At 39.1% G+C, this 13780-nt stretch overlaps 1 protein-coding gene across 1 annotated transcript in view; it reads right to left on the bottom strand.

Annotated features, from left to right (window-relative positions):
- The window catches only part of LGR5 (leucine rich repeat containing G protein-coupled receptor 5), a 126878-nt gene that overhangs the window by 58733 nt on the left and 54365 nt on the right, over positions 1 to 13780 (bottom strand). Inside the window, exon 2 of the mRNA XM_007082268.3 lies at positions 12110 to 12181. Coding sequence (XP_007082330.2) covers positions 12110 to 12181 — 72 coding nt within the window. The remainder of the gene's footprint in view (positions 1 to 12109; positions 12182 to 13780) is intronic.

The following is a 13780-nucleotide window of genomic DNA, read 5'->3' as shown; positions in this document are numbered from 1 at the left end:
TCAGATAAGATGGTCAAGGAAACCTCTCTGCTGAGAGGGCATTTCAGCAGAGGTCTGAGACCTGTAGGTATCTCCGTGAAGGGAGCAGTAGTGCAAAAGCCCTGAGGGGGGAGTGGGCCTGGTGTGGTCCAGAGACCGCAAGGAGGCCAGCATGGCTGGAGAGGAATGAGAGAGGGAGAGAATGGCAGGGATGAGGTTGGAGAGGTGTCTCGGGCCACTTCACACAGGCCTATGGAGGCGAGGTAAGGACTCTGACCAGGAGAGGGGATGTGATTAGATCTATGTTTTAAAATGGTCCTTCCGGTGGGAGCTATTAAAGGGGAGAATGGAGTAGAAGCGCAGGAGGCCACTGGAGCAGGTCAGGTGGGAGGTGCTGGTGCAGTGCTCCAGGGGCAGAGGTGGCCGGACGTGGTGGGATTTGGTGCCAATCTGGTAACTACTAGGGTCAGGACAAAATGTAGGCAGCGAAAAGGAGCAACATTTTATATTTATGGTTATATTTTACATCTAACTCATGTGCATTTGATTAGTTATCCAAAGTCCTACATGTAATACTGAAGTAAATGAATTGTGTATGACTAAGAGTTGCTTGTTGAATTAAGACAGACTCAGCTTGGTTGATGATCACATTTGACTTAGCTAATCACACTGAGCTGACTAATACCGGTTATTTCAGCCCAAAAGTCCCTAACTATCCCTGCTTACAGTCATAATGTCAACAGTACGTTTCTGAGTTCTAGAGCAGAGCTTTCAAATGAATGCTTAACTCTGCTGCTAATGTGTCCAGTGTCATCGAGTAGCTTTGATGGTTCCTGACACCTTGACTTTGGACATGAAAAGGAGAAAGTAAAAACTTTTTATTCATTTATCTTACTAGTTTAAATTATTATTAGGGTAAATAACTTTGTGTTATGTTTCCTGAAGTCTAGCTTACTTCTCATGAACTGTTTTTCTTTTCTGGGCAAGGACTTTCAGAACTAACCCATGGAACCATGAACCTGTGTTATTAGGGGAGTTGTGTTAAAGCAAAGGAATTTATTTTATTTATTAAGAAATCTTTCTAATGTTTATTTATCTTTGAGAGACAGAGAGACAGAGAGACAGAATGTGAGCAGGGGAGGGGCAGAGAGAGAGGGAGGGAGACAGAATCCGAAGCAGGCTGCAGGCTCTGAGCTGTCAGCACAGAGCCTGACGCAGGGCTTGAACCCACGAACTGTGGGATCATGACCTGAACTGAAGCCAGACACCCAACTGACTGAGCCACGCAGGCGCCCCAAAGCAAAGGAATTTATGATGCACCATCAACTATTTGCTGGGCTGCTGGAAGATCTATCTCATTGACAAAAACAACAGTTTAAGGAAATCATTGGATCCATCTCTTATTTCTTTACTATGTGGGTTGTTTTTAGTAATTCTAAAATTAAATAAATATTAACTATAGGGGAAAAAAGGCTTTCCAATGAATACTTGAATAACGAGAACTGCACACAAATCTTTCTTGTGACTATTTGAACTAACAAATCTCTGGCAACTATGTTCCAACCCCAGAGACCCACATACCGTTTGTCTGAGAGTTGGATTCTTTTTTCTTGTTTCTAAAATTATTTCATGGGAATATCTCTCCCATCATCTTCATTTCTATAATAAGATACAGCTTAATAAGGAAAACTTCTATATCTTTTTATATGATATAGAGAACATGTTTATTCCTAAAGATACTGCTCCATATATAAGACTCATATTGTCCCATTATCGTTAGTTTCACTGACTCAGTTGCCATAAAAAGAAAAAAAATCAAGTTTTTTAATAATAGACGCATTCCTTTTCACGTAAGTCAAATAAGTAGATGTTTTGGTGTTCAAGCACCAATTAAAATATCTCTGAGGGGCACCTGGGTGGCTCAGTCAGTTAAGTGGTCAACTCTTGATTTCGGCTCAGGTCATGATCTAGTGTTTGGTGAGTTTGAGCTCTGCGTAGAGCTCTGTACTGACAAGTGCAGAGCCTGCTTGGAATTCTCTCTCTTCCTCTCTCTCTGTTCTTCCGCTTGTGCTCCCTCTCTCTCTCTCTCAAAATAAATAAAAAAAAAAAAACTTAAAAAAAATCTTTGAGAGTGTATGTTTCTTTTAATCTCTATAGTAATTTGAATCCCTAAGTTAAGAAATCTCAAGGATTTTTGTTGTTGTTTTGGGTAGCTTCATTTTGCGAAAAACAGAAGGACGAAAGCAAAGCAATCAGAGGTCACATCTGGTCCTTCTCCTGATTTCTCATCTCTGGATGTTGGCCTGGAGAGGGACAGGCATGTGGATAGAATGGGGTGTGCATGGGGAGTGGGAGGGCTTAACCTTGCTATCTGATTGACAGCCTCAGGGAAATTACCGAGCGAGGAACCATGGTCTAATATGGGCTTCCCGGGCTGAGTTCCAAAGGCAGAGGAGCATTTCCAGAGCTAGTGAGAGGACCTGGCAAGTTCTACCAGGCCTCCTGGGTCAGTTCTTGTGAGAATATTTTGCCTTGTAATTCTTGTGTTTTTTTTTTTTTTCCTTTTCCTTTTCAGTTTTCTTCCATCTCACCATTAGTGTGCTGTGAGGTTTAAAAAAAGCCTCTTAACCTTCCTAGGCCTCATTTCACTTGTTGTTTTAAAATGATAAAGTTTTTTCACAATGGTCTTTATCTGCCCTCAAATTGTTTTTCTGACACACGTGCGTTTCCTGCTTACCCTCAGTCTTTCCCCCTCATCCTCTCTCTACCTTGCTGTTTTCTTCTTGTTTATTGTAAGCTTCCTTTATGACATGTCACTAACAATTTATTTTATTTTTATGTCACTAACATTTTAGAAGCACTTTTCCATATTTTATATCAGGAGGTAGATCAGAGATTATTATTGTCCACATTTTTGTAGGTAAAAGTACCAAAGCTCAGACAGGTTTCACGTAAAATGAAAAACATCCTTTTCCCCATATCATTTAAATGTGATCCAGTCTTTTCTGAGGGTGCATGGAAGCTCTGTAACAGCAGGGCTACTTAAACAATCAGGGCAGGATGAACTTAAATATGATAACCCTTATGATTTAAAAGAAGATTTTTCTGACTACTTAGCAAATTCGTACTGGCTCTGAGAAATTACTGCTTTATTTTTCAACTTTTTTACAAAGTACATGAGACCTGGATGGTACACATTCTCTACTTGCAAAATTAATTTGTTCTAGAAAATTGGTGAGGGCTAACATCAGGCTTAATGGTAGTAGTTTCCCCTTCTTCCCATGCTGAAGATCTGGATGACACTTGCTGATTTCCAGTTTTCTGGTACTATTTTCTTTCTCTGTGATTTTATGATATTAATTTCCAGGGACTCTGTTACTATTTCTGGATTTCTTTTCACTCTTCTGAGTTGTGATTCACCTGAATAATTGTAGTTACACTATCACTTAAACATAAAATCTCTGAAGTCTCTTATTCCTGTACGATGTATCAAAATATTCTCATATGAAGAAATTCTTCTAAAATAAAGTTAGGAAGAATCATAATAATATTGTAATCAATGACTTTTAAAAGATAAAGTGATGAATACAAACATTATAGTCAATTCAGATTGGTTATTCATGATTCAACTGTAGTGAGTAAGTGCTCTTGCTGTTTTGGGAGCCACTCCATTGATAAGTGTCGCTTTGGGTTATTCTTAAAGGAGCCAAGTGTCTCGGTGATATGAAGAGTTTGACAAAAATAGGATGAAACTCATAGTCAGATGTAATCTACTGATCTTCTCTCTGCTGGCAGTAATGCATCATCATTGTAATTGACCAAGCTCACCATGGTGGGTTTTCTTTTATGAGATGCCCACGCCAGTGAAAAGGCCCAGATGCTTAGAGTTTAACCCTCTGGCATTCATCTTTGGTAAGGTTTGCTGAAGCCCATTTGGCAGCCTTGGATGTAAGGAGTATGAAATTCCATCGACTGTTTTTCTTCCCATTGGAGGAAATAAGTGTCTTCCCTAATATGCCTCAAGAAGTTGTGATTTTCAAAAAAATGTGGTCTCCTTCCCACCCCCCAGTAAATTAAGCATATCCAATTGGTCAAATCCAGTAAAAAAAACTTTCCTTTTTTAAACTATGTGTTTTTGAGCTGTCCATTTTGCTTTCATTATTAGATAGGGTAAAAATATTCAGATTTCAAGGTTCAAAGGCTAAGACCACTGGAATGAATAAATGAACTCTTCAGGGCAACAGAGAATACTTCAGTGGGCATAGAGCCCTATGGTTTCTTTAACCACAGACTAGTGGAGTACAATACTAACTCCTTTGTGAAACCTCCCTTAATTCCCTCAGTCTACAGTCATCTTTCCTATAGGACATATTCTATACAAGGCTATCTGTAAGGTTCATTTTCTACCTTTTATTTTGTAGTCTACCTGATTTGATTATAGATTCCTAAGACCAATAATCTCATTGCCTGCACACAGCGGGATGCTGAATCAATATTTATTGATTGATCATTTGATCTGATCTCTAAAGACAGTTGGCCATTGTGCTACAGTGGCTTTAGGTCTGGCATAATTATTCCAAGATGGCTGGCCAGTCACACAGCCAGATCGGAAATAGCTGAGGAATATGCCTTCTTCATTACACATCACATTTAAATTCAGCCATTTCTTTGAGTACTTTCAATATGCCATGTATAGTGCTTTGGGGCATGCTAGCAGTACCTACCTCTTACTAAACAATTTGCAAGTTCCAGGCGCAGTGTTGAAGTACTTTATATACATTGTGCTATTTCATTATTATAAAAACCATATTAAACAACATGATTAGTCACCTTTTACAGAGGGGAAAATGAGTCACAGACAGGTTATTTGCTCATGCTTATATAGAAAAGTTTACAAAAGAGAATTTGGTTCAACATAGCATTTTGGCTTAAAAATTTGAGATTTTAACCATTACTTGGTTTTTAACCATTACTTGATCTGGAGCTTAGGGTGGCCAGGAAAAATCAATCTAAAACAGGAAAAACACAAGGACACAAATGGCTGCATCACTGGGGTTAAGGCCATAAGGAAACTGTGCTCACTGCTTCTTATTCAGATTCCTCCATTGCCCTCCAGATCCTGTGCAACCTTATCGTTCCTCACCACTATGACTAGTGGTCTCACTTTCTTATTGTTAGCCCCTCTTTTAATTCTCATCAAGTTTCTGTCCTCACACATTTTCTTTTTTCTCTATCTGGTGGTGCTCAAACTTTGGTATACAGTGCCATCTCCAGAGAAGCTACAAAAAATTCAGATCCCCTGGCTCCCACTCAGATTTAGTGAATTAGAATTTCTAAGGGGAAGGATTCAAGAAACTGCATTTTAAAAGAGGCAGCCCAGATGATTTTAATATGGGTAGAGAGCCACACCGGGAAACACAGAGCCTACACATTCTCTCAAGATCCTCGTCTGCTTCAAAAATCACCTTTTTGTAAACAACTCTTTAGTCATTCTTTCTAGAGCAGACTCATCATGCTCCAGACTCATATTCCAACTGTGTTAATGACATTTGGATGTCCCACTGGCACCTTACACCTTGTTTCTCCAGAACTAGGCATCCCCTGCCTCCAAAATATCAGTGGTTCCCCTTGAATTTCCCGTTTCACTGACTGTGTCTCCCCCGTCTTCTGGCACCTAATCTCATAGCCTTACTCAGAGTCATCTCTCACCTTTGGACATTGCTTTAGGTCCCCACAATCAACTGATGAGTCCCTGACTATCTTCCTGCACTGTGATGCTTCATATATCCCAGTGGGTCTCAGCTCACCTCTAGAGCTTTAAAAAATAATGCCTGAGGGGGCGCCTGGGTGGCTCAGTCGGTTGAGCGGCTGACTTCGGCTCAGGTCATGATCTCGCGGTCCGTGAGTTCAAGCCCCACGTCGGGCTCTGTGCTGACAGCTCAGAGCCTGGAGCCTATTTCAGATTCTGTGTCTCCCTCTCTCTGATCCTCCCCCGTTCATGCTCTGTCTCTCTCTGTCTCAAAAATAAATAAACATTAAAAAAAAAATTAAAAAAAATAATAATGCCTGAGTCCCCCCTGAATCCCATTAAGTCAGAATCTCTGGCAATAAGCCCCAGTAATTAATAGTTTTAAAAACATTCCAGGTGAGGGACATTTGGGGGGCTCAGTTGGTTAAGCATCTGACTCTTGATTTTGGCTCAGGTCCGATCTCACTGTTGTGAGATGGAGTCTTATGTCGGGCTCCTCCTCGATGAGCATGGAGCCTGCTTGGGATTCTTTCTCTCTCCCTCTCTCCCTGCCCCTTCCTTGCACACTCTCTCTCAAAATAAATAAATAAACTTAAAAAACTTTCAAAATGCTTCTGGTGATTCTAATGCATATGCAAAGGCGGAAAAGTCTGAAATAATTCTCAGTTTAATATTGATAAGATCAACTAGAGGCCTTTATATCTCCGTCCCCAGAGATGATGATTCATCCATTACTTGTTGGGAGAATTAGGAGAGGTTAGTTAATGGGTTTTAATAATTATCCAGAAGAGACAATAAGAACCTGAACTATGTGGTGATGAAATAGAGTAAACAAATGGGAAAAGAGTGTGGAATTATAAACTCTGGACAGATATCTAAATGTCTAGCTTATATAGACATATATAAGACATATATAGACATATATAAGAATATATATATAGACGTATATATACATACATATACATATATACATATATATAGACATATATAGCTACACAACCTCTAGCTATATGCATAGACGTTTGGAACAGAACCAAAATAATTGCCATGAAGTAACATTAGAGAAAGCGAGTTTCAAAGAGGCAGCATTTTTAATCATTTGCCAGATCCATGAAGAGACAGAACACTGTGACAAAGCCAAGGGGCACGAAGATTATTCATGGGCATGAAGGTGTTTTCATTTTACTAACACATCCAATATGTGAATTGGAGTTTACCAAAGTTCTCTCATCATTATTTCATTTGATCTTCAGGAAAAAATCTCAAAAGACAGGCAGAACAGCTCTCACTATTTTCAGCCCCATGATGAGGAAGTAGAAGTATCAAGCGTAGATTGTGCTTTCAGGAAGTCTGGTGGTATTTCTCATTACAAATTTCATCTACAATAATCGGTATCTACTATTTATATAGAGATTCTTCAAGGCCAACCATAATATGAGCAAGCAGTTCCAGGGAACAATAGTAACTTGAAAACAGACCTCCCTAGAGCTTCTCATGTTTCCTTGACGGCTAAATCGAGTATTTGATTCCAATAGCATTAGAATCTGGAAAGATTTTAAAATACTACTCGGAAACAAAGGCGTTCAGCTCACACTGTTTAAAATGGTAACAGTTCATTTTCCCCTCTGGTTTCATCAAACTACTAATCTAAGTTTAATGGGACTTGTGGATGTCAGCATTAGGAACGCTCTGCCATTAGCTCCTAACATCTGAACCACACTCTGGGTACCAAATCTTTAATTTGTCCAAATAGCAAACGTTAACATAAGTCCCTAATAGAACTGAATTAACAGAACTGAGAGAGACACTGTTGGAGAGAAGTGCAATTAGCTTTCAGGATGTTCAAATTTGGGAAAGAACTATTCTGCACTGATCGTGTTTGAGAGTTTGAAAGTTTTCTTTTTTTTAATTTTTTTTTTGATGTTTATTCATTTCTGAGACAGAGAGAGAGAGAGAGAGAGAGAGACAGAGATAGAGCGTGAGCAGGGGAGGGGCAGAGAGAGAGGGAGACACGGAATCCGAAGCAGGCTTCAGGCTCTGAGCTGTCGGTACAGGGCCTGACGTGGGGCTCAAACCCACGAACTGTGAGATCATGACCTGGGCTGAAGTTGGAGGCTTAACCGACAGAGCCACTCAAGCGCCCCTGAAAGAGCTTTTCCTTCCCAAGTCCTGGATCCCTGGGTTACTGCAAAGTCAGGCTTTTGAAAGAGGAAAGAAAGAGGTTGGACTCTTCTTGAAGGTGTTTTCATTTTACTAACACAGCTCAGCAGGTGAATGAGAGCTTACCGAAGTTCTCTCATTATCATTTCATTCAATTCTCAGAAACATCTCAAAGCACAGGCGGGGCAGCTCTTGCCATTATCCCCGGAGACCCAGTGAAATCAAGTGGATTATCAGGTAGTGCAGAGACAAGACCTGGGTTTTGCCTCTAAATCCTGCCCTTTTCTCCCTAGCACAGCCTTGCCACACTCAGATACCATGTTTTTGTTTTTTTCCAAAAGAAGAAGGCTCTCCTTCTCTTTGTAACAATAGGACGTTTGGCCTCTGCATGTCCAGTCACTGCGTAGAGTTAAAAAAATAAATAACATTCATAAATAAGACTTGAATATGTGGCACAAGTAGCAAACATTCTAGAACATCAGGAGGGAGAGGAATTCATCAATGGTGAGGACCTTTATTCTTCTTAAATCATTGTCTCAGGTAGTCACTTTTTCTGGGGTTATAATACACATATATTTCTAAACAGTGAGTCAGGGAGTACCGTTAAGGCTTTATTGATTCTTAGAGGGTTTTAAACTGCGACACCTTTGCTAAGCTCCAGATGAGGAATGAATCATGGCTGTCTACATAGTTCACAACATAATTAAATGAATTAAACTAGGGAAATGATAAGTTGGGTAATTAGTGAACAGGAAGAGTGGTTACTTGCCTTTATCAATAGTGATTTTTAAAAATTGAGTTTTGTGGTGAGAGTTTTATTAAAATCATTAATAGTATCTGTAACACCTTCTTATTTAATAGATAAAGAGAAAAAGCCAGAGATAAGCTGAATAAACTGAATGAAGGAATACTTTTAGAACAGTGCTCTACTGTCATAACAAAAGATACACACACACACACACACACACACACACACACACACACCCCAGATATCTAAATGTCTGTATCCAGCTGCATGGTTGTCATTTGTTGATTCAGGTAGAATACCATATAAACATGCTGTTTAAGCATATGCAGGCACATATAAAAATAGTCACTAAGGTTTTGTACCTATGAAGCAGTGCTAAATTGGTGATACTCTGACAATTCTACATCTGAAAATTCTGATGACATTTCTCCATAGCCAATAATCGGTGATGGTAGTGAATTGATAACCTGAATATCCAATCTCTCCCAGCTGGGCAGGCAGATCTCTCTCCTACTCTCTCTATTTCATTCCTCCACATATACACAAACAGACACAGCCATATGACAGACCTATGATTACAAAACTCAATTTAAATAACAGTTTTGTGCAAACCACTGTGCTAGGTACTACTGGGGAAAAGAAATGCACAAATCACGTACAATTCCTACCGTTTCCTCTACCTTCTGAGTGTGGCTTTAAAGGTGGGTTTGAATTTTAGCCCTGACACCACTTCATGATCTTGGACAAGTTTCTTATTTTCTCTGCACTTCATTTTTTCTTTCTTTTTTTTTTTAATCTACGAAGTGGGGATAACAATAATATCTACTTTTATGGGGTTGTTAGGAGGATTCAGTGGAAAAATTTTGAACAGAGTAAGCTACTATTGTTGTCATTATAATTACATTATTATTCTGAAGATATTCTACTCTAGAAGAGAATACAGACTTAAACATAGCTAAGTCTAGTGAAATTATGAGCAACATACCAGAGGCATAATCACAATACTCTGCAAAACGGGTGCTTTTTTTTTTGTTTGTTTGTTTTTTTGCTATGTTTTGTTTTGTTTTAAACACAACACCCTAAAATGAGCCTTGGGAACAAAAGAATAAACCAAACAGAGCTGATCATTTCTCCAGGTTCTATAACTACTATCCCCTTTTGCCATGAAATGAATAATGATGTCTTCAAAACATCAGTCAGATACAACATAGAATTATATATGAGAAAGTGGTCTAGCTTTTACATTCTGCAAGTTGGCCAACTCAATAGAGGGCATTCCAGGACAGAATGAAAAACTAGAATGAATAGTCCTTTAAGGATCCCTCTATTTCTGAAATCCCATGATTCCACAGTCAAGACCCTTAATGGAGTTTCCAGATATCAAAATAAGACAATATAGAAAAATATCTTTTTCAAATGGTAGTTCCTTCCCTATTTTTTTTCCCTCTGACTTTCCTCAATTACCTTTTGAGAAACCGGCCTTGGAACAGAATTAACATTCACCTCATGAAGAATGAGGAGTTATTTTGAATGAGTTGGTCACTGAGGGAGGAATTCTACTGAACAAAGTCCTTAGGGAAGTGAATTATTTATTGATTCAGTTTGTGGTCTAAAGTTGAGGTGCATGTTGACACAGAATGGAAGCCTTGTGCCATCTCATAGTGTAAGGAAATTAAAGAGAAAAGCATAGGAAATACACACCTTCGAAATACAGGGGAAAATAGGACTAAGCATCGTATGTTAATTATGGTGAGAAAGGGAAGATGAGAAGGATGGAAATGAGGAAAAAACACTAATCAAAATTTGCTAAAGGTTATCTTTAGAAATATTAGCTAATGTCTACCACATCTGTTATCTTTTTCCTAAGGCAGCTAACTTGTATGAGAAGCTCCTTTTACATGTTTTGCTTTCTCATTGTTCATTAATTCATTTACTCATCCATCAAAAATGTATTGATTATTTTTTTAAATATTTATTTTGAGAGAGAGAGAGTGTGTGTGAACATGAGTGGGGGAGGGGCAGAGAGCAAGGGAGAGAGAATCTCAAGCAGGGTCTGAGCTCAGCACAAAGCCCAACTCGGGGCTCAATCCCACTGTGAGATCATAAGCTGAGCCCAAATCAAGAGTCGGATGCTCAACCAACCGAACACCCCAAAAATGTGTTGATTATTTATTACATACAAGCCATGACTAAGCTAGACAAGGTCTCAGCCCTGATCAAGGTTAATTTTTAGCAATGGAAATGGTCAGAGAGAAAAAAGAAGACGGGAAAAGAGGAGCTGGAAAACCCCAATTGAAAACCCATTCTTTGAATGATAAAAACTTGCTGTACAATCCCATCTTCTGAGCTTCCCCACTGTAACTCTGGAAAACAATCTGGACATATATTCAACTTTCAGTAGTAAAACAATAGCATTTGCAAAAATATAAGGCCATCAAAAATAAAGAGAAAAGCCTTAGGGAAGTGTGAGAATATTATCCTCCTGAAAAAGGAAAAAATCGACATAGTGTAATTTGGTTACGATGAAATATTCTTTCCACTTCCTGCGGCGGATCATGCAGTGCATCAACCATTTAAATTACTCTCCAGATTGGACCCTGACTTTAGGATTTACAAAGGAAGTTTTTCAAAAGAGGTCATTGCCTAAACAATTCCTTTAATCAACAGTCAGAGGACTTACTCTAATGATGGTGCCAAACTTTCTTCATGAAGACTGAGATGGCACCTCACTCCCTCAGTCTCCATCACTCAATAGGGTAAGAAGATCAAATGAATTTTTAAATGCAGATTTTTGGATTATACGGTTCTTTTTCGTCTTCTGGAAAATGATTACTAGACCTAATCAAGATTCCTCTGTGTATCATTAGCTAATTTTAGCTTCCTCCTTTTTAATTTTTTATTTTTTTTACAGTGACTTTCGGAGAGCCCAGTTTGACGTCCTCTGTGGATTTCATGTTTTTCTGTTCAAGCCTTGAGGGAAGCTAAATGAAGAAGTAGGAAAATAATAATTAAAAGTGATTAGGACAAGAAGTTTTGGTGCTATGGAATGTGGACCCAATTCTCCCGGTCACAACCCAAACCAAGCGGCAGTTTTTGGTTTTGATTATAGCTTTACTTGCTATTTTAATAAACATGAACGAGTATTCAAACTTTTAATATCCTGCTGCTTAACTATTTCCAAAGAGACATCCAGCTCTTTTAAACAGCCTTTGTTTTAAAATTTTAATTTGTTTGGCTCAGTCTCACCTTAGAAAGTTGTAGCGTCATGGTAAACTCTTTTATAAGTTGATTTCCAGAATCGCAGGCAATTTTTTTTTCTCCCCTCCCAAGTAAGTGTTTCCTCATGTGCCAAAATTGTTGGTGCTGACAGCTTTTTTGCCTTGTTTTATCTGGTTCCCACAGTAAGTATGAGAGGCAAACACAAGAATGTGCACAGTGTTGACTGGACGCATCACTACTACGGCGATACTTACAACTCCTCTAGGAAGCGGAGACTGTGCAGGGGACTCGGGGGCAGTTGACTGATGTTGTTCATACTGAGGTCTCTGGAGAGGAAAACAGACAGCATGTGAGGAGCGGTGTCCACACAAGGAATGCCACTACAAGGAAATCCGGCTGCTCAGTTCACACGTTTTCAAGCAATATGGCCAAACTCATTCTTTTGATCAACAAAAAATCGCTATTTTGCATCTGAAATATATTCCTGCCCCACCACCGCCCCCGCCCCAGACCACCTTGGTCTCTCTATCAAATTAGAGATCCTAGGAAGAGCTTATGTGAATTCAAAACCCATTCGTGGGCCTGGTTGTAAAACTTCATGTTTAAAATTATGTGAGTAGGACAGCAAAGGAAACAGACATAACTCAACCCTAGACATAACCCAACCTCATGACTTGCTTTGAATTTGGTGACAAAAAGAAATGTCTTCACCATGCAACTCTGGAAGTCCTGCTTCTGTGGGGCTATAAGCACCTTGTAAAAACAAATGTTTTGATTCAAAGAAACTTAAAAAAACAAAACAAGACAAAAAGCCTATTCCCTCCTTCTAACATGTTCCCTTTGCAGGTTCTCGGATTGCATTAAATAAGTGAAATGAACCATAAAACAAGGGTGTAATGTGATCCTTCTCTGGAGCACACTTCCTGCTGGGCTTGCACGGTAGTTCCTGGCACAGGAAACAACAAGCCACTTTGGGCAGAACTCAATCGATTTTTGTTTTAAGGGAAACTCCGTGTAATTAGATTTCATTCTGTTTTTACGTTTCTATTTCTTTACTGTCTCCCACATAACCCTACAGCACCACTGATATACGCCGTCTGTATCTGAGAGGACAAAAGACCGAGTGCTGGACAGATTGTCATCAAGACCAACTAAGACTTTATATACCAGTCAGCTACAGGTTGACTTTAAAAATGATCCATTGGTCAAACCTGAAGATTCAGATTATATTCAGAATTCATCATAATCTCAGATCAGGTGTATGTACTTAAAATTTACCTCTAGATGAGACAATGAGCTTCTTTTTATTTGTTATTTTAAAAATTGATTTAATTGGCATATGACATTGTATTAATTTTAGGTGTGCAACATAACGATTTGATATACGTATATGTTGCAAAATGAGAACCACAATAAATTTAGTTAACATCCATCGCCGCACATAGCGAGAACATTTTTTTTCTTATGATGAGAACTTTTAAGATTTACTCTCTTAGCAACTTTCAAATAAAAAATATGGTGTTGTTAACTATATTTGCCCTGCTGTACATTATTACATCCCCAGCATTTACTTATTTTAGAATTGGGAGTTTGTATCTTTTCTTTTTTTTACGTTTATTTATTTTTGGGAGAGAGACAGAGCGTGAGCAAGGCAGGGGCAGAGAGAGACACACACACATAGAATAGAAAACAGGCTCCACACTCTGAGCTGTCAGCACAGAGCCCCACGTGGGGCTCGAACTCACTGACCGTGAGATCCTGACCTGAGGCGAAGTAGGGCGCTTAACCGACTGAGCCACCCAGGCTCCCCTGGAATTTGTATCTTTTGACCACCTTTACCCATTTCACCAAGGAGCTTTTAAAAATATCCTTCTTATTTAAGTGGCCACACCCATAGCGCCTAACCAGTTGATGTCAGTATGGAT

This window comes from Panthera tigris, chromosome B4, assembly GCF_018350195.1.
Source record: "Panthera tigris isolate Pti1 chromosome B4, P.tigris_Pti1_mat1.1, whole genome shotgun sequence".
NCBI classification, from domain to species: Eukaryota; Metazoa; Chordata; class Mammalia; order Carnivora; family Felidae; genus Panthera; species Panthera tigris.
The sequence above is the reverse complement of the archived record's forward strand: the minus strand, read 5'-3'. Positions and strand labels throughout refer to the sequence as shown.